The sequence below is a fragment of the Rhinolophus sinicus genome, chromosome 1, assembly GCF_057876585.1.
Source record: "Rhinolophus sinicus isolate RSI-liver-muscle chromosome 1, RSI-T2T, whole genome shotgun sequence".
Taxonomy (NCBI): Eukaryota; Metazoa; Chordata; class Mammalia; order Chiroptera; family Rhinolophidae; genus Rhinolophus; species Rhinolophus sinicus.
Genome location: NC_142501.1, coordinates 6130081 through 6148723, shown reverse-complemented (window position 1 = coordinate 6148723; position 18643 = coordinate 6130081). Strand labels below are relative to the sequence as shown.

The 18643-nt window shown below is 46.0% G+C and overlaps 1 protein-coding gene across 2 annotated transcripts; it reads right to left on the bottom strand.

Moving 5' to 3' along the window:
* Positions 1-6182: 6182 nt before the first annotated feature.
* RTL6 (retrotransposon Gag like 6) lies at positions 6183-11840 on the bottom strand. Of its 2 annotated transcripts, none has more exons than XM_074326526.2 (2): positions 11428-11840; positions 6183-11216 (listed from the first exon to the last, which is right to left on the bottom strand). In XM_074326526.2, exon 2 carries the CDS (start codon positions 10928-10930, stop codon positions 10211-10213), a length of 720 nt encoding a protein of 239 aa, XP_074182627.1. In that variant the 5' UTR covers positions 10931-11216; positions 11428-11840; the 3' UTR covers positions 6183-10210. The 2 variants fall into 2 exon arrangements, with proteins under 2 accessions (XP_074182627.1, XP_019594818.1); XM_019739259.3 differs by having other exon boundaries at positions 11470-11840.
* Between the last annotated feature and the right edge of the window lie 6803 nt (positions 11841-18643).

The following is an 18643-nucleotide window of genomic DNA, read 5'->3' as shown; positions in this document are numbered from 1 at the left end:
CTGTCACCTAATACCAGAAATTCCAGCCAATTAAATTTAATGAGGAAATAAGTCAGTAGGTGGGTGTCCTCATTGAGGAGATAGATTTTCTTATCTGCAGAGGAAACGCTGATTTCCCTGGCAGCCTGGGAGCACCAACAGGAAACTGCTAGGGTCATGGATAACTGAGAATTGCAGCCAGTAGAAAATGAGGGCAAGACCCAGTGATAATCAGACAGAGAATGGGAGATAAATGTGATGCAATTAAACCAAGTAACCACAAGAAACGCACAAGACCTGAGTGCAGGAAAACCCACAATAAAGTTGGGCTGGGACTAGGGTGAGATTAGTGAGGGGCGCCCCCTCTGACCTTGCACTCTGACCGCAGAGCGAGCACCCCCTTCAATGGGGTGAATGTGTGAACTTAGGTGTCACATATGTATTTACGTCGCAAAAGGTCTGAAAGGGACACACAAAATGCTGACATGAATAAAGACTCACTCACATGTTTTACCCTGTATATTCCTGCACTGTTTCGTTTTTTTTTATAAGTATACATTATTTTGTACTTAAATAATTATATTTAACACTGAGATGAGAAGAACATATATTCAAACTCTTTCTCTAGGAAGGCAGAATATTCTAGGTTGATTTCATTGTTTCCATTAGCCTCTATTTTCTAAATTTTCTACATGCAGTGCATATAAAACATAAAGCTTCTATGCTTTATAAAATAGAACAAATCAATAACCATCATAAAAAGTTAAGTCCATGGGAAATAATAGGTGGGTATACAAAGCCAATACATTTCTGAAGAGGAACAGCAATGAGGGATAAGTTGTTCTGTCGACTATTTAAAATCGAAAACAATAACTGTAAGAGTTATTTTCCTTTCTCTTAATTGTTTTCATAAAGTCGATTCAGGTTTAGGATGTAGAAAGCCACACGAGAACAGCACTCTCAACCTAACAATGAGAAAAAGCTGCATCATCTACAAAATCAGAATTTGTCGTGAGCCCACGCGAGAGCTAAGATCACAGGCGACGAAGGGAAGTGAATTCTGAATCATGGCCAGACCCTCTGAGGAGGGCAGGACACAGCAGCTGGCTCACCTTCAGCAGAGCACGGGAAAGAGGGGCTGCCACAAAGACAGGTAAGGAGAAAACGCCGACATTTTGATTCATTCTTAAAGGCCGAATATGGGACAAGGTGACTGTTTAGAATTGCTAGGAGCCCCAGACACAGTGGAGGACACACTAGTGAGCTCTTTTCCATGACTTCCCCCCTCCCACACACACACACACACACACCTGGTGTTCACCAGGAATAGTGCAAACAGGGCAGGAGGCCAGAGAAAGCTGTCCCTTTCTTTGATACACTAACAAGACAAGCCACTCCCTTTCTCAATCCTTCTCGTATATAAAACACAAGCCTCAGGCCATGGGGTGGGGAGGGGTGGGGACTCACCCAACCTCAAGACCCACAAAAGACCTACTGCTTCTGGGGAAGAGAACAAGCCATTTTCCACCTTGAAACTTGAAAACCAAGAGTGAATTAAACCCAAAGTAAGCAGGAGGAAGGAGATAATCAAGATAAGAGCAGGAATCAATTATATGGAAAACAGAAACATGGAGTAAATCAATGAAATAAAAAAAAGATAGTTTGCAAAGATCAATAAAAATGACATACCTCTACTTGGAATGATAAAAAAAAAAAAAAAAAAAAAAAAAAAGCCTAGAGAACATACAAACTATCGCCACTATGTTATAAAAGAGGGGAAAACACTCAAAATCCCACAGACTTCAAAAAGATAATAAAGGAATATTATGAAGAACTTTTGCAAGCAAGTTTTCTAACTGATAAAACGGACCAATTCCTTGAAAGACACACTATCAAAGCCCAGCAAAGAAACAACAAATGACTGATTAGTCAATTAGTTCTATCGATCCACTAAAGAAACTGAACTCGCCATTCAACACCTTATTATCATGAAGAAAAGCCCAGGCCCAGTGGTTTTACTTGAATTTTCTGTTAAGCAATTAAGGAAGAAATAATCCAATCTTACACAGACTCGTTCAGAAAATACGGGGGAACAGTTCCCAACCTGTCTTATGAGGGATGCACAACCTCAATAACAAAGACATTGCAGAAAAGAGAATTACTGACCAATATCCCTACTGATAATAAACCCAAAACATACTGAAAAACATTAACAAATCAAATAGAACATTTACAAAAAGGATGATACTCAGTTACCAAACTGTTTATTCTAAGACTGCAGGCTTGGCTTAGCCTCTGAAAATCAATCAATTTAATCCACCATGTAACAAAAGAGAAAATAACAAAATAGCAAAAGAGAAAATAATATGCTTGTTTAAACTGATGTGGAAAAAGCAGTAACAAAATTCAGCATCCATGTGATTTACTTTAAAAACTCCCATAAATTAGAGATGGATGGAAGGTTCACGAATCTGATAAAAGCGCATGCGTGAGAAAAACTGCCACTTAGCATCACAGCCTGTGAAGTGTCAATCACATTCCCCAAAGACCAGAGATGAGGCCGGGCTGCCCACTCTCATGACCTCTGTGCAACATTGTACTGGAAGTCCTAGACGGTGCAAAAAGGCAGGAGAGAGAAATATAATAAAAGGCCACAGAAGGAAACGATAGGTGTAAACTCTCTTTATTCACAGACAATATGATCGTGTGTGTAGCAAATCCCAAAGAATCTGGAAGAGGAGTACCAGAACTAATAAATGAATACAGCAGTCACAGCATAAAAGCAAACATAAATATTAGTTTGGGTTTTATACACTCACAACAATTACAAAATGAGAATTTTTAAAATTCTATTTACAGACGCATCAAGAATCACAAACTCCCAAGGAATGAATACATTCATCTAAGATGGGTAAGACCACTGACTAAAAACTACTAAACTGCTGAGAAAAATGAAAAAGTTCCTAAATAAAGTGAGAGCTAACCCACATTCATACATTGGAAGACTCAATATTATTAAAATGCCAGTTCTCCCTTCCTTTAATCTGTAGATTTAATTTCTTCCCAGTTACGGTCCCAGCAGGTTTTTAATAGAAATTGATAAAATGATTCTAAAATTTATATGGAATTGCAAAGGACCTAAAAAAAAAAAAGTATCTGTGACAATAGAAATGTTCCATGGAGCATTTTACACGTGGTTATTGTACCCGGGGAACTGAATCTTTAGCGTTACTTAATTTTAATACATTTAAATAGCCACGTGAGTGTAGTGGCGCACTGTACTGGGTAGCACAGATGGAGAGCATCCAGAGCAATCTGGAAAAGACCATAATTGCAGAATTGACACTCTCTGAGTTCAAAGCTTACGGCCAAGTCACAGGGATCAGACAGCACGGAGCTCGCGTGGGAACAGACGCGCGGATCCGTGGAACAGAATAAGGAGTCTAAAAGTGGACCACCTCAATTTGGGCACCTGATTTAGACAGTCACCAAAACAATTCCGGAAAGCAGAAGAGGAAGTCTTTCAACAAGTGGTTCTAACACAATTGGATATGCAGGTGGGGTAAAAACCGCATTTCAACCCCACCTCGTATCATCCACAAACTATTTGAGATGAGTCAGAGACCTTGCTGTACAAACTAAGACTACCATTTTTCAGAGGAAATTACAGAATATCTTTGTGTCTTGGGGGCTGACAAAGGATTTTAGGGCTGGGGAAGGGGCGCAGGGAAATTTCTGGGTGGGGATATTCTTATTGTGATACAGGCTTCGGCTACCGTGCTGTATGTCATTTTCCAGTCACGGAACGGCACCCTTAAGACTGACGGTTTCACTCTGAGTCAATCCCCCCAATAAAAACAGAACTGTAAGCACACAGCCTAGTTAGTGGTGCGGACACTCAAGTGCTTAGGAGCGAAGCCTTCACTGACCACAGTCACCGTCCTTCCCTTGCATGATGTACGCACGGCCTTACTGTTCTTTCCCGGAAGGATGGGTGTTCTGTGAGGGCGAAGCCTGTCCTGCCATCCCACCCTCGGCTTCGAGAAGAGTGCCTGACACACAGCAGGTGAGCAGTCATGACTGGCCTGTGGGGCATGGACCTGAGCCCCACGAGTGTCTGTTATGCTGTCCACCTGGTCAACCACTGAACATTCCCCGAGGCCTCTCTGCCAGGCCCTGGGCGAGGAGGGGAGCGTCAGCTTTGCCCTCAAGGAGCAGAGCCTGGTGAGGGAGAGAAACGGAAGCTCAAGAACATAAGGTGGTGCCTCTCAATAGGTGGAAGCCTGGGGTGGGTGTGGGGATGTCTGAGCACAACCAAGACCCTAACCCAGCCTAGCTGCTCGGGGAGGGTTTCCAAGAGGAGGAATATTTGATCCTTGTCTTAACACAGGACTGAGCACGGGGAGGGAGGCAGGAAGAGTGAGGGGGGTAGTGGTGGTGGGAACAGGGAGCCAGCCTGAGTTTGGGAGAAGCAGCGGGAGGCCTTGGTGATGGAGCAGGTGCGATGCAGGAGGTAAGGGAGGGGTAACACCCAGGTTCCTGGCCTGGGGACAATCCGGACAGAGCCACCATTCACGGAGTAGACTCCTCAGGGAGTCTCAGGGCCATGGGATAGAATCCCACGCGGGAGCTCACTGAGAAGGGAGCGCTGGCCCAGCCAAGGCTCCTGGTCTCTGACCACACAGTGGGGCTGGCTGGGGGGGTGAGGGGGGCACAGCTCCATCCCTCCACCCTCAGGCGAACTGGGAGGCCAGGTGCTCCCAAACCTCTTGGGACCAGCCATCCAGAGCCAGCCACTAGGGCACTGTGCACTCTGCACTTGATTTCAACACGCTAGCCAGTTGGGGAACAGATTTTTACCCTCGTTCCCAAACCAGCCACCCGTTGCAGAGAACCACATTAGTAGAAAACCCAGGGGCAAGGTCATCTGCTGGTAGGAAGGGGCCACCCCGTCCTGCAGGGTTCCCCCCCTGCACACAGCTCGCCAAAGCGACAGTGTCATTCCAGCCCTACACCTCGTACTGAGATTTCAGGAAAATCTTAGAATTCATTTTTTAAGTTCATCTGTTGAGAACAGCCAAGAAAACCTGAAGGGGGAACCCTACTAGATATGAATACAAATTACAAAACTGCGATCACTTTTAAAAGGGATGTACTGGGGGAAAAAAATGCATCAATAGGAAAGCTTCCCGTAACAGGTAGTGAGATTTTCAAATGTGACAAAGACAACACACATCAAATAGGGAAAGAATCTATATATGAGCTCAGGATAGTCAAGTATTTAGGAAAAAGTCAATTCAGAGCCTCACCTCATGTGACGTGCCTAATTAATTCCAGAAATAACTGTTTATGAATTCTAGAGGGAAGAAAATACCTTAACTTTCAAGCAATGAAAGAAACCGCACAGGAGCAGATGGAGGTGTTTGCAGGGCTGTCTATTCTCGTCTCTTAGACCAGCAGTTCCCATAGCAGACAAGCCCTTCCTGGGCTCTGGGAGGGAAAAAGGTTTCCACAATAACCCTGAAACATCCCGTGCCCTTCCCCTCTATCTCATGAGTGTTCGGTGGAATCTTTCAAAGGCTACATGACATGTTATCTTGCAAAAGACTAAGCACAGAAGCAAGTCTGAGACTCTGTCTTCTATTAAATGCCAGACATTAAAGAAAGTTGCAAAAACCTGAAACAATGCCACTCTTCTAAATTTGTTTTGTTTTGGAAGAGTTTTCATTCAAATATGCTATTTATGTTGACGAGTTTATTTTCAAAATATTCTAAAATTCTCCATTTTAATTTATATGGTCAATATTGAGTTTTAAAAAAAACCATGTAAGCAAAACTACATAAGCTCTTTGGGGTCCTTAATGATTTTTAACTGTGCACAGGGATTCGGAGACCAAAAGGTTGGCGACTGCCCTTGGTCCATACGCATTTGGTGGGGGCTGTTTTGCCCATCCGGGGATCCCTAACACCCAACACATCCATTTGTGCACCAAGCTGACAAACGTTCACTAAGTACGTGCTATGTGCCCAGACGGGCATTGTTACAGGTGCAGTGGTACAGCCGTGAACAAAAGGGACAAAACACACCTGCCTGCCTGACAGTCTAGTCGGCAGAGCGCCCAATGGGGATGGACTGGCTGTACAGAAGGGAAATTTCAATCACACACACACAAAAGTAAAAAGCTGGAAACGTGCCTCACATATGACACACAACAGGTTAATATCTTTAATATATAACAAGCTCAAATTTATCAGACCCCAGTAGGTAAGAGCAAAGGACACTGACAATCACAAGAGGAAACACAACTGCTTAACATGAAAAGGTGTTCGACTTTGCTGAAAATCAAAGAAACGCAAACTAAAACAGTGCTGTTTTTTCATTAGCAAATAGTTCGCCAGATGATAACACTCAGTGCTGGCAAGAGGGTAAAACGGGCACATTAATCCTTGCTGGTGGCAGTGTAAGTGGGCACATTTCTGGAAACCATTTTGTCACTACATAAAGAGCCTCAACGTTGTTCATATTCCTTAATCCAATAATCCCACCTCTGGGAATCTATCCTCAGGAAATAACGGGACACTGGGAAAAACCTGATGCACAAAGATTTGCATCAGTTTGTAACAGTGGAAAGTTAGCAACGGCAGTGATAAACCACGGGCACTTCTGTCCATCTACTTGATGGAGTACACGACCACTGCAAGATAAAATTAGTAATAAAATGGGGGGGCATAGGAGGAAAATCATCAAAATGTTACATTTTACTTTTCTTTCCTCTATTTTCCAGAATTTCTATAACGTGTAGGTTTGCTGAAAAGACCTAGTAGGTTGTCACTTGTTTATGGAGCTAGTGACGTTGAAGTAAGGAGTTGGGGTTCCTCCCGTCTCTACTTCGTCTGTGCTGTGCCAACCACCACACCAGATGTTAGGACCCTGAGATGACGCGGGAAATGGCATCTCCAGTCAGCAGATGGGCCTCCCCTGAACCCGGTCTCTCCCTGACTGGAAAGCCCGACCACCTGCTCTGCTCCCTCCCCGGAGCCCCCCCTTTTGTCTTCACCGCTAAGCTTCCTGAGCAGAGCGGATCTTAACCTTACAGCTCTGGTTGCAAGATGGGACATCTGCAAGGACGCTGTCGCTCCTCCCACGGAAAGCGTCACTCCTGGAAGGTGGTCCCGGCCAGGAGTGTCCTTTTATCCGCTTGCAGGGTTTGCACCGTCCAGGTGACCTAAGTGCATGCTCACCTCTCCCTGCCGCTCTGTCCTCCAGGCCAGGATCATGGCCATCCAGTGGGTGGTTCTGCCCCACGCCCACCCGGACACCAAGACAATGTACATCGGTAATAAAGTCTTACCTGCCCCTTCAAGGGGTTATTTTTGCATTCCTCGTCATTACTTACTCATCACATACTTACCTGGGACCAATGAAAGGGGTCTTTGCTTTTTCCTAGACGTCACCGAAATGCTTTAGGCCATTCATTTAATCCCAAGGTCACACTGTACGTTAGGCTAGGAAGTCACCCTTTATTCTGAGTCCCCTCTCAAGTGATGTCCTGCTGCGCAATGAATCTTACTTACCAGCTGGGGCCACGTGGACCAGACGGCAGTCACAATACAGTCCAAACAATGTCAACACCATGGAAAACATACAACTGTCCCTCACATGCATTAACACGACTCACTGCCTGTCCCTTTTAGAAATCAATACCTGTTCTCTTCAATTTAGAGACATTATCACCACAAAGTATGTACAAAGCAGCTCCCCTCCCCCACTTGCTTCTCCGTCTTGACCCTCCCAGTCACTGAGGCCTTGACCTGGGCTGCATGGAGCTTGGGTCCCATCCTCTTTAGCTGGGGACTGGGTGGGTGTCTGCCCCTAGAGCCACTGGCTCCCAGTGTGGAGCTTCTTCTGAGTCCAATGTGGAGACACCCCTCCCCACCACAGCCTTTCTCATTTGCTTCTTTCCAAAATTGCAGGAAGCGGTCAAGGTCACAGATGTATAACAGCACCAGTCCCAAGCCCACAAACCTAAGCGCCAAGACGAAACGCAGCCCAATCACCAAGCCAAATGAAGCCGGAGCAGCAGCCCAGCCACGCTGACCCACAGACACAGGGCCAGGTCACGGGTGGGCATGAGCAGCATGGCCAGCCCTGGACATGTCGGGCAGACGCAGGCGCTGCGGAGGTAAGAGTTCCACCCTGCCCCACGCTGGGTCACCGACCCCGACTGGGCTAAGCCACGTGGATATCTTCAAGGTATCTATTACCACTGCAGCCTGCTTTGCCCCAGGTGCCACTGCACCCCGTCCTGTGGCCACCTCTGCCTGGCAAGCAGACAGAAGAAAACTGAGCACAAAGAAAAAGCGATCTGCACCCCTATCAGAGGTCCCCCACCCCCGGAATGGGTGTCCTCCCCCCATTCACACCTAACAAGCACCGTGGTCCCGCCTGAACAGCCTGGGCTGGAATCCAGGGGGCAGGCAGCCTGTATTCAGGCAGTTGCTCAGCAGGGCAGCTGGGCTGAGTTTATAGTTAGTGGGTGGCACTGATCCATGCACACCAGCAACCACGAATGTCCTGGACCTTGCAAGGCCCTGGTTGCTTCAGGAACACACTCACTTTTCCCAGCATCATCCAAATTCTCAGGAAGTAAGGACGAGCCCTAGGATGCAACCTCTGGGTGTCCCAAGACATATGCCTTTGGGTGGGTACAGGGCGGTCCTACACTGAAGCTGGGACCATTAGAACAAGGCCGATGAACTCAGGGGAAGATGCCCCACCTCCCCCCATGTCCAGGTGGTCACGTAAATGCAATTCGTTTGGCATTGAAACATGGAGGGGGCGTCACCAGCCAAAGGGCTCAGCCACGTCTCGTTTAGAAAGAGATTTCTGGGCGACCCCGTGAGGAAGGACAAGGCCGTCCACCACTACGAGGTACCGCTTTGTCCCTCAGGATCAGGACACGAGTGCCACTTCTGCATGTCACATCAGGATGCAGGTAGTCCACAGTTCTCTTCCTTTGCAAATGCCAGCAAGGCCCTGGTTGCCAGAGGCCAATACACCCTTGCCTAACTGCGTAAGGTTGCATCCCAGAGGAACTGGGTCTCCAGCTGAGTCCATGTTTCTTGGGCAGCTGATGGACAGCCCGGGCACGGGGACGGCATCCTACCTACATGGAGGCTCTGGAGACCCCGAGATGCTGTGAGTGACTGAGGGGCTGAGGTGAAGGCCACAGGTCCCATGAACGGAGAAGGGAACAAGTCTCAAGCTAGACAAGGCCCACCACCCAGTGACATGGGACAAAGAGGAAGGGGGACTGCACACTAGCAGCTAGAGGTGATTCCCACTGGAGATCCAGGGCAGCAAAATGAGCCTAGTGTCCACCCCTCAGCGTGCAGTGGCTCTCAGGCATGGATGTGCACGAACGTGCTGCCTCTGGCAGCCTGATGGAACTGCCCAGGGGCCCAAAGTCACAATGACCCTCTTTAAAGGAGGCAAGTTCCAGATTCCCCAAATTCCTGGTGCCATCAGACCACTGGCGGCTAAAGCCAAGCAATAATGGCGATGCATCACCCAGGTGCTTCTCCTTCACCTGCATGTTCGGTCTTTCCCAGGAGCAACATGGGGATAATGACTGTGTCCTCGTGTGCAAAGCTGGGCCCCAGAAATGCTGGAAATACACTCCGAGCAGTGATCATGGGCCACCGACAGCAGGGACAAGGCCCCTGCCTGCACACTGGGCACTGGCAGGGCTGGAGATCACGTCTCCAGGGCTCCACATCAAGGCACCAGTCTGGCCCAAGCGGCTTCTCTCTGTCCTCAGTGAGAACAGGGCCCCCAGGTGGGGAGCTGCTGTGGGGTCAGCAGAGGGTGGGCTAGGAGAGTCTGTGAACCTACTCAGGCTGGGAGAGGTCAGCCCAAACCGTCCGGAGTGTGCTGTGGAGTCGGTGTGACCGAGTAGCAGAGCTGGGGTCACCAGAAGAGCTGGGGTTGCAAGCAAGAGAGGGGAAACATGCACTGAGGCCTAGGTACAAACCTAGTACATGACACTAGGAAGCTAGGTGGGTAACAGGGCACCCAAGAGTATGAAGGAAGATCTTCTGGAACAGGTCTGGAGAGGCAGGAAGAGCATCTTGAAACAAGAACGATGCTGTTGTAGGGACATTTCTTCTACGCAGCAAAGGGGTTATGCTACCTGGTAGCTGCAGGTGCGACCAGGGCAGTGGCCGGTTCTTAAAGGTTCCGGGCTCGGGTGGGCAGGGCGGGAGCTGGACTAGTCCCGTTGGAGGCCGGGTGCACAGGGCAGGGCCCTGTGCCGGTGGCGGCCAGTTGGCGGCAGAGCATCTGCCGTTCCCGCACTGCCCGATTGGAGGCAGAAGTCTTCCTGATTTGGGCGCGCCGCGCGTGCCGGAGTGGAGACTTGTAGGTTCTCCGCAACTCCGCCAGGAACCCCTGATAGTTGTTTCGCAAGGGGCTGTCAGGTTGCATGTGGGGGATCGCCCACTTCTCTGCCTCCCCAGTCAGCCGGGACACCAGGAACGCCACTCGCTCGGCCTCCCCCGGAAAGCGGGAGGCCTGGAAGATCATAAACCTGTCCATCTGCATCAAGAACCCCGCGAGCTGGCCCGGGTCTCCGGAAAACGGCTCAGGCAGAGACGTTGGAGGCGTGGTCATTGGTCGGGTCCCGTTGGAGGTGATGGCGGAGATGGGCGGCGTGATCTGCAGAGCACCTGGAATCCGAGCCCTGGTGCGCAGCAAGGTCAGCTCTGCCATCACGCTCTCCAGCATGTTGGTAAGATTGGCCTTCTCCGCCCGCAGGGTCGAGGCCTCCCGCCTCAGCGCAGAGTTGGTGAGGCGCAGGGAGGTCAGGGTGTCGATGACGTCATCCATTTGGGCACTGGTAGAAGCTGCGGAGGCTGGGGTTTCAGCTTTTGATGTCTGGGGTTGGACCATGTTGTAGAGGTCAGCCAAAGGCTGAGACTGGTGGGATGGGAGACGGGGGGTACGGGTAACCCGCAACCTGAGGACCTGTGACGCTGAAACTGGGTGGATCCGTGCAGGGCTGCGGAGAGGGTGGGGTTCAAGACTCAGAGTGCAGGCGGACAGAGGAGAGATGGCACAGCCAGGCCCAGGCAGGTGGCACAGGCCTTAGGGATCCCCGCCTCCGGACGTGGCTCCTTTACCGCGGACCTCACAGGGCCTAGTCCGGCTGCACAGGTGGTTGGACTTGTTCTGGAGCCTGAAGGATGAAAACATGTATTTTAAAAGGTTTCGATTGCGGAAAAGGGTGTCGAAGTGGGGGACACGGCGTGGGAAGCGCAAGGAGCGGCGCCCGCCGCTCGGCCGCTCGCCCCGTGCAGATCGCTGCTTGCAGAGGCGGGCGCCGAGCCCAAAGCCCCTCCAGGCGCGGGGCCCGCGCCCACCTGGGGCGGAACAAAGGGCGGACACACCTGCGGCGGCGCCGGGGCCTGGGGCGGGCGGCGGGCGCGTACCTGGGTCTCCGCGGCTCCCTCCGCGGCTCCGTCTGCCGCGCCGGCCACAGCCAAGATGGCACGATCGGAGGACGCGAGCAGGCCGATGAGTCACGGCGACGGTCCGCCGGAACTGCTTCCCGGTCAGGTCAGGCCGGGGCGGCCGCAGCGGCCGCGGCGGCGGGAGGCGGGCGCGGGCGGCCTGAGGCGGGAGCTCTCGCGGGGCCGGGGCAGAGGTCTCAACCGCGCGCGAGTCGTGGCGCGGCCCAGGTGCGCGCGGGACCGACGCGACGGCAGTGGCGGCGGCGGGTGGGCCTTACGCAGGCCCCGCTGGTTGCCATGGAGACCTCCTGCTCCCGCTCCCGCGCGCGGCCGAGGCGGAGGCCCCGCCCCGGAAGTAGCGCGCGCAGACCCGCCCCCATGCCGCGTAGTCCCGCCTCCCGGGACCCCGCGTCCTTCCATAACAGCCAATCAGTGATAACTGTGGTTACAGTTATTTTATTATTACAGTAGGTGCCTTCCTTTCTTTTCTCTTTAATTCTCCTCAAGACTGCTTGCAAAGCTCTTCTTGTATATGTTGTAATTATTTTTTTAGTGAAGCTTGTTTTTCATATTGTAACCTGAATACAAATACAACATAGTATATATTCATTGTAGGAATGTAAGTCTTAAAAAAAAAAGAGACACCTTTCTATCCCCCAGAATCCCTCCACCTGGAGAGAAAAAAATAGTAACATTTCTGTGGTTCTGTCCAGTTATTTTTCTATGGTATATAGTCTATTACAAAATATCAATTTTGTACTTTTTGAACTATTTTATACCCTTAATAACTCACTGAATTTTGAGCATTTTCCTATTAAAGGCATTTCAAAAGCCTGATTTTTAAATGTTGCCTAGTGTTCCACTGAAATGTGTACCACAATTTATTTAACCATGTCCCTTTTGATGGATCTCTATCTGATTTTTTGTGGGGAAGTTTTATAAACCACACTTGTATATAAATCCCAGCTCCTTTCTCTGCCAGTTTCTCCAGGGTAAACGCCAAGGGGTGGAATTACTAGGCCAAAGAGTATGAGCTATTTGAGTCAGGATTTGGATGCCTTTCCCGCCTGACCTTGCTGAGCTGCTTGGTCAGTTCCAGGCTGGAAAGAGAAGACACCCACCATGCCTGTCTTTTGTGGACACAGTCTTCAGGTGGCCACTGGCAGCCACCTGCACTCACCCCTCAGACAGGCCTGGGACAGAGTCAGCTTCACTCATGCCTTTACAGTTTTCACTTCTAGAAAATGGGAATTGGGACATGAGGGTGTGAGTACTTGGAGAGGATAGTCTAGCTGTCCCCACAATTGTGTGTACCCCACTGTGCCAAAGGATGGACTTTTTGTGACCAGCTGAACACTCCTAGGGCATAAGGCAAGAGGGGAAAGAAAGAAGACAGTGTTTTTTAAACTACCTACATGAAATCTGAATCAGATGGAAGCAGAAGCTACACTAACCTTGACTGAGGTCAGTGACTGCAGAAATTGGCCTGGGCCCCTCCCACTTCTTCCAAACATATACAAGAATCTCCATCTGCTCCCATGAGTCACCCCATCTTTCTCTCTGTCCTCACTGCCAAGATTGCACTTCTCCAGGTCCCTGGGTGCTGTGCACAAGTGAAGCGTCTGCTGCAATTCCAGATGTGGTTGACACCATGTCTTGAATTCCCAGGTGCAGTGAAATAAGGTGCACCATGCAATCAGAAATGATGAAACATGCATTTGAAGAAATATGGAACTTACTGGTATTTCACTTTGTTTTATTTCAAATATGATATGAAGGGTCAATGCGTACAAATAGAGTGAAATAAAAATTAAAAGTCTTTTTTAAAATAAGTAAAACAGCAGAGTATTTGGCTTCTGATCCAGATAATGCTAAGATTCATGCTGTGCAGTGCCCTTCTCTGCTGCAAACACAGAACAATGATAAATTACACAAAGAAAGTATTGAAAGGATCTGGCTGGGTGCAAAAACCAGATAAACTCCATTGTGGCCCAGAAACAAAAGCTGCTGAGTAGTGACAAAGCCATGGGCCTGCTGGGCAATGGGTCCTGAGGCACAATGGGGACACGCAGCTGAGAACAGAACCAGGCTTCCTGTTTAAAACCAGGGGAGAGAGAGGTCACCTGTATATCAGAAAATAATCTGAAAAATCTGCTTCCACATTTAATGGGGCAACAGCTTCTGTGAAGGTGAGCCCCTGAGGCAAGAGAGAACACATACGATCTCATGCGTCCTGGCTTGACAAGTAGACCCCAAAGGGCCAGGAAGTGTGAACAGCCACCACCAACATAAAATATGTTCTGTACTGAAAACCAGGCATCACTGGTGCTGTCCGAAACTACTAGACAGTACACAGAAAGAGAAAGAAAGTAAAAGATAGTCTTTTACCCAAAAATGAACCTAGAAGTCAAAACTCTGAAGCCCATGAAGACACCTAATGCTAAGAATAATGACCACCAAAATCAATCATCATAATATGAATTAACTCCAGATGAAAGTAAAATAGTCTGGGAATTAAAAAGACTTTGAAGTAAGCATATTTGGGATTCTCAATGAGAATAATGAAGAAATAATATTTGTGAAAAGAATAGACATTGGAGGGGAGGCAGAAATATAACAAAATGAGGTGGCTATGAAAAAGCGCCTTTAAAAGGAAATATAGTAAACTTCCATTTCCAGGAAAATGGAGTAGGTGCACTCTTTCCTATCCTTTCAGCAAAGCACAACTGAAAATAACTTTTTGAAAAAGATTCTAAAACGTGGAGAGGAAAAGGTAGACTAGCTAGGTTGCTCAGGATCCAAGGAATCACATGAAGGTAACTTGAGTTTTCTTTTGCGTCATATATCTCAGATTTAAAGCTGAAGAAGCTGGCAACCTGGAAATGCCAGTGAGTGAAGACAGAAAAGACCCCTCCAAAAGCCTGCTCTCTCAAGTTGAAGAACCAGGAAAGCAACAGCCTAAGAAAACAGAAAACATTTAGACAATAACCACTCTACTCCAGCCAAACATTGCGGAAAAGTTGGTGGCCCACCACCACTCATGTCAATAAAGGCCGAGAGAGGAGCTTAGACTTACACATTAGCCAAGCTAAAATGAGGTGCCTCACCCCATGCCCTTGCTGAGGTAGTGTGAGAGAAGGTCACAAACTTCCCAAATTTGATTAAATACATTAATCTGCATATCCAAGAAGCTCAACCAACTCCAAGTAGAATAAACATCTAGATGTATCATAAGCAAAAATCTCAAAGTCGAAGACAAAGAATCTTGAAAGTAGCAAGAAAGAAGCAAGTGATCATGTATAAAATGTTATCCATAAAATTAACAGCTGGTTTCTCATCAGAAGTCAGAAGGCAGTGGAAGGATAGATTCAAAGTGCTAAAAGAAAAAAAAGATCAACTAAGAATTCCATATCCAGTAAAACTATCTTTCAAAAAGAAAAGAGAAATTATTTACATTGCCAGGTAAATAAAACTGCAGCACATTTATCACTAGCAGACCTGCACTACAAAAAATAATAGTGAGGTCTGTCAGGCTGAAATGAAAGAGCATTAGGCAGTATCTGGAATTCACATGAAGAGTAAAGAGTATCAGTAAGGGTACCAACATAGGTAAATATAAAAGACAGTATAAATATGTTTTTGTTTATAACTCCATTTTCACCTGTCTTATTTAAAAGACAGCTGCATAAAGCAATAATTCTAAATCTATGTTGATGAGCATACAATATACATAAGTGTAATTTCAATGACAATAATAGCACAAATGAGGTGGGAAGGAGATGGAGCTACTTAGGATGAAAGTTTTCTAAACGATTTAAATAAGTTGGTATTAATCCAAACTAGATTTTTATAAATTAAGATGTTAATTTTAATCCTCAAGGCAACCATTAGGAATACAACTCAAAAAATATGTTAAAGAAATTACAAGGGAACTAACATGGTAAACTACAAAATATCTATTTCACATGAAAGAAGGCAGTAATGGAGGAATACAGGAAAACAAAATATGACATATAGAAAACAAACCACAAAGTGATAGATGTAAATCTTACCTTATCAGCAATATATTAAATGTAAATGGATTAAACATTCCAGTTAAAAGGTTGAGATTGGCTAAATGAATTTTTTTAAATGACCCAACTCAATGCTATCTACAAGAGATACACTTTAGATTCAGAGACACAAATAAACTGAAAGTAAATGAATGGAAAATGATATACACCATTCAAAGTAACCAAAAGAGTACTAGAGTATTAATATCAGACAAAACAGACTTTAAGACAAAAATTGTTACTAGAGAAAAAGAAAGACATTTTGTAATAAAAGCCTCAAGACAACAATTATGAACATACAGTCATTTGGCACATAACGTATTATGGAGCTACAGTAATTCAGACCATGCTATGTTGGTAAAGGGACAGAGGCAAGGTCAATGGAACAATAGAGAACCTAGAAATAGATTCATATAAATATGCCCAACTCATTTTTGACAAACACGCAAAAGTAATCCGATAGAAGAAAACTAGTCTTTTCAATAAATGGTGATGGAGCAATTGAACCTCTATGGGAGCAGGGGGGCAGGGAGAACACCTCAATCTAAGTCTCTTATCATCTATGAAAATTATCTCAAAATGGATCACAGACTTAAATGTGAAGTATATATGTATGCACATATATGCTGAAATATTTGTGATGTAGGGCTAGGCAAAGAGTTCTCAAATTTGACACCAAAATCATGGTCCATAAAAGGAAACATTGACAAATTGGACAACATCACAATTTTAAACTGTTGCTCTGTGAGAGGACCTGTTAAGAAGATGAAAGTACAAGCTAGAAACAGAGAAAATGATTGCAAACCACAAACTACAAAGGACTAGTATCTAGAACACATCAAGAACTCTCAAAACTCAACAATAAAACAACAATCCAATTGGAAAGTGGGCCACAGACATGAACAGCTATTTCACCCAAGAGGATATACAAATGGCAAATTAGTACATGAAAAAGTGTTTACTATCATTATCCATTAGGGAAATTAAAACTAAAACCATAATGAGATATCAGTAAACACACACTAGAATGGCTAAAATAAAAAATAGTGACAATACCAAATGCCAGTGAGGATGCAGAGAAAATGGATACATTGCTGATGGGAATGTAAAGTGGAACAGCCACTCGGAAAAGCAGTTGGGCAGTTTCTTTAAAAATTAAGTGCGTAACTGCCATTCAACCCAGTGATTGTGTTTATCCCAGAAAACAAAAGAAAAGTTAGGGAGGCACTGGGGTGGAAGGGAGGCAGGTGTGGCTATAGAGGGCAATGGGGGCGTCTTCTGTGTCTTGACTATATCACAGCCACTATCCTGGCTGTGATGTTGCATTGTGATTTTGCTGGATGTTACCATTGAGGGAAACTGAGTACAGGGCACACTGGATCTGTCTGTATTATTTCTTATAACGACATGTGAAGTGAGCTTTGGTGGGAGGACATCACTGAGAGTTGAGTTTGGGAGACCTTTTCTATACCTTTGAGTGGGATGTCAGGCTGACTCTGGATGTGATTCTGGAGTTCCGGGGAGCGGTTTATTGGAAAGTCAGGAACAGATAGGTGGTAATAAAGCTAAGAAGAGAGTGTGAACAGAAAGAAGGTCAAGAATTGTGTGTCCAGCATTTAGAGGACTAGGAAAAGGGGAGGAAACTGCTGAAAATCATCCAAAAAGGGAAGAAGGAAACTATGGAACCTCAGAAGCTAAGGGTGGGCTTCAAGTAGGAGGGTGGCCAACCATGGTGAAGTCTTCAGATGGGCAGGGTTGCCAAACTGGGGTGATTTTTAGAGCAAAACAAGTTAAAGATAATTAAAATTATGCATTTTCTAGAACATTGTTTATGGCCAACAAATTAGTTTATCATACTGATGGACCTTATCACTATGGCCATGTTGCTGATATTTTTCTGAAGAATGCTTTTTTTCTTCCGTATGGTCTTATTATGCTTCATTTTATTATAACATCACTTGTAGTCTTACTCCAAGTTGCATTCTGTGGTTATAAATTTAAATTTGTTGACATTTTCAATGAACTCTTCATTGAGACTATATTTTAATTGAGAAATCCTCTTCCTACAGGTACCAAGGAACCAGGTAAGCTTAGGGGGAAAAACTAGTAAATGGAGGATATTCTCTCAATAATTCTCCTCCTCCTCCTCCCCTCCTCCTCCTCCTTCTTTGTATGGAAATGTATAACTATTTCAGCTCAAATATCTCCATAGGTTCAGCCAATTTGACTCCGTTCAGGGTACCGTTCTTCAACAGATATTTTTATACACAAAAATTTGTCCCCCTCAAAATGTGTTTATTATACTCTTGCATGTTTTATCAAATTTAGATGCTGCAAATTGCAGACCCTCCTTCCATTCCACTTCAGACTATAAATTTTATCTAATTAAAACGAGGAATCTCATCAAAAAGTTCTTCCCCCATGTTGAGATGTTCCAAACACAATTATGGAAGTTGAAAATTAGACCTCGAACGCCACTGGAGTTCTCAGCATTTAATTCCTGCAGCTCCTCCCTTCCTTTTGTAGGGATGAATTTCAGCCTTTTCCTATTGGCAAGGACAGTTTCTAATAATTACAATTCACTAAAGCTTCAAAGCTCATGATTCTTGGCACTCATTTAATGGATACTTTGAAGATTTCCAACAGACTTTGAACGCAATGCAACAAAAATTTAGAGGACTCCTTTACAAAAGTGCAGTCCCCCACTAGGGCATTAGGTGGGTGTACAAAGGAGGTCTTCAAGGTTTCCGTTGCTGGAGGGTCTGATTAATGCTTGCAGCAAAGACCATGAAGACATCCCAGGAGCCTGAAGCCTGTTTCTGCATTGAACACTAACTCTGCCTCAAAAATGCTTGTAGCCCAATTTCTCTAACCATACCTATAAAAGTATTTCTAACCATTGACACCTATAGCTTCTACTTTGATTGACAAAATACCACAGGTTATTTGGATGCAAGTATGAATAATGTGTTCACTGCAACCAATCCCAAGTAATCTGTGCTCCACTGTTTCTTTAATTTAGTGAAAATATTGCTTTTTATCAGGACACCGTTGGTAAATTGTCTCCATTATTAAACTCTCTTCATTTACCTGGGACCCCT

Coding starts and splice junctions, on each gene's coding strand:
- RTL6 (XM_074326526.2), bottom strand. CDS start 10,930: ATGGTCCAACCCCAGACATCAAAAGCTGAAACCCCAGCCTCCGCAGCT.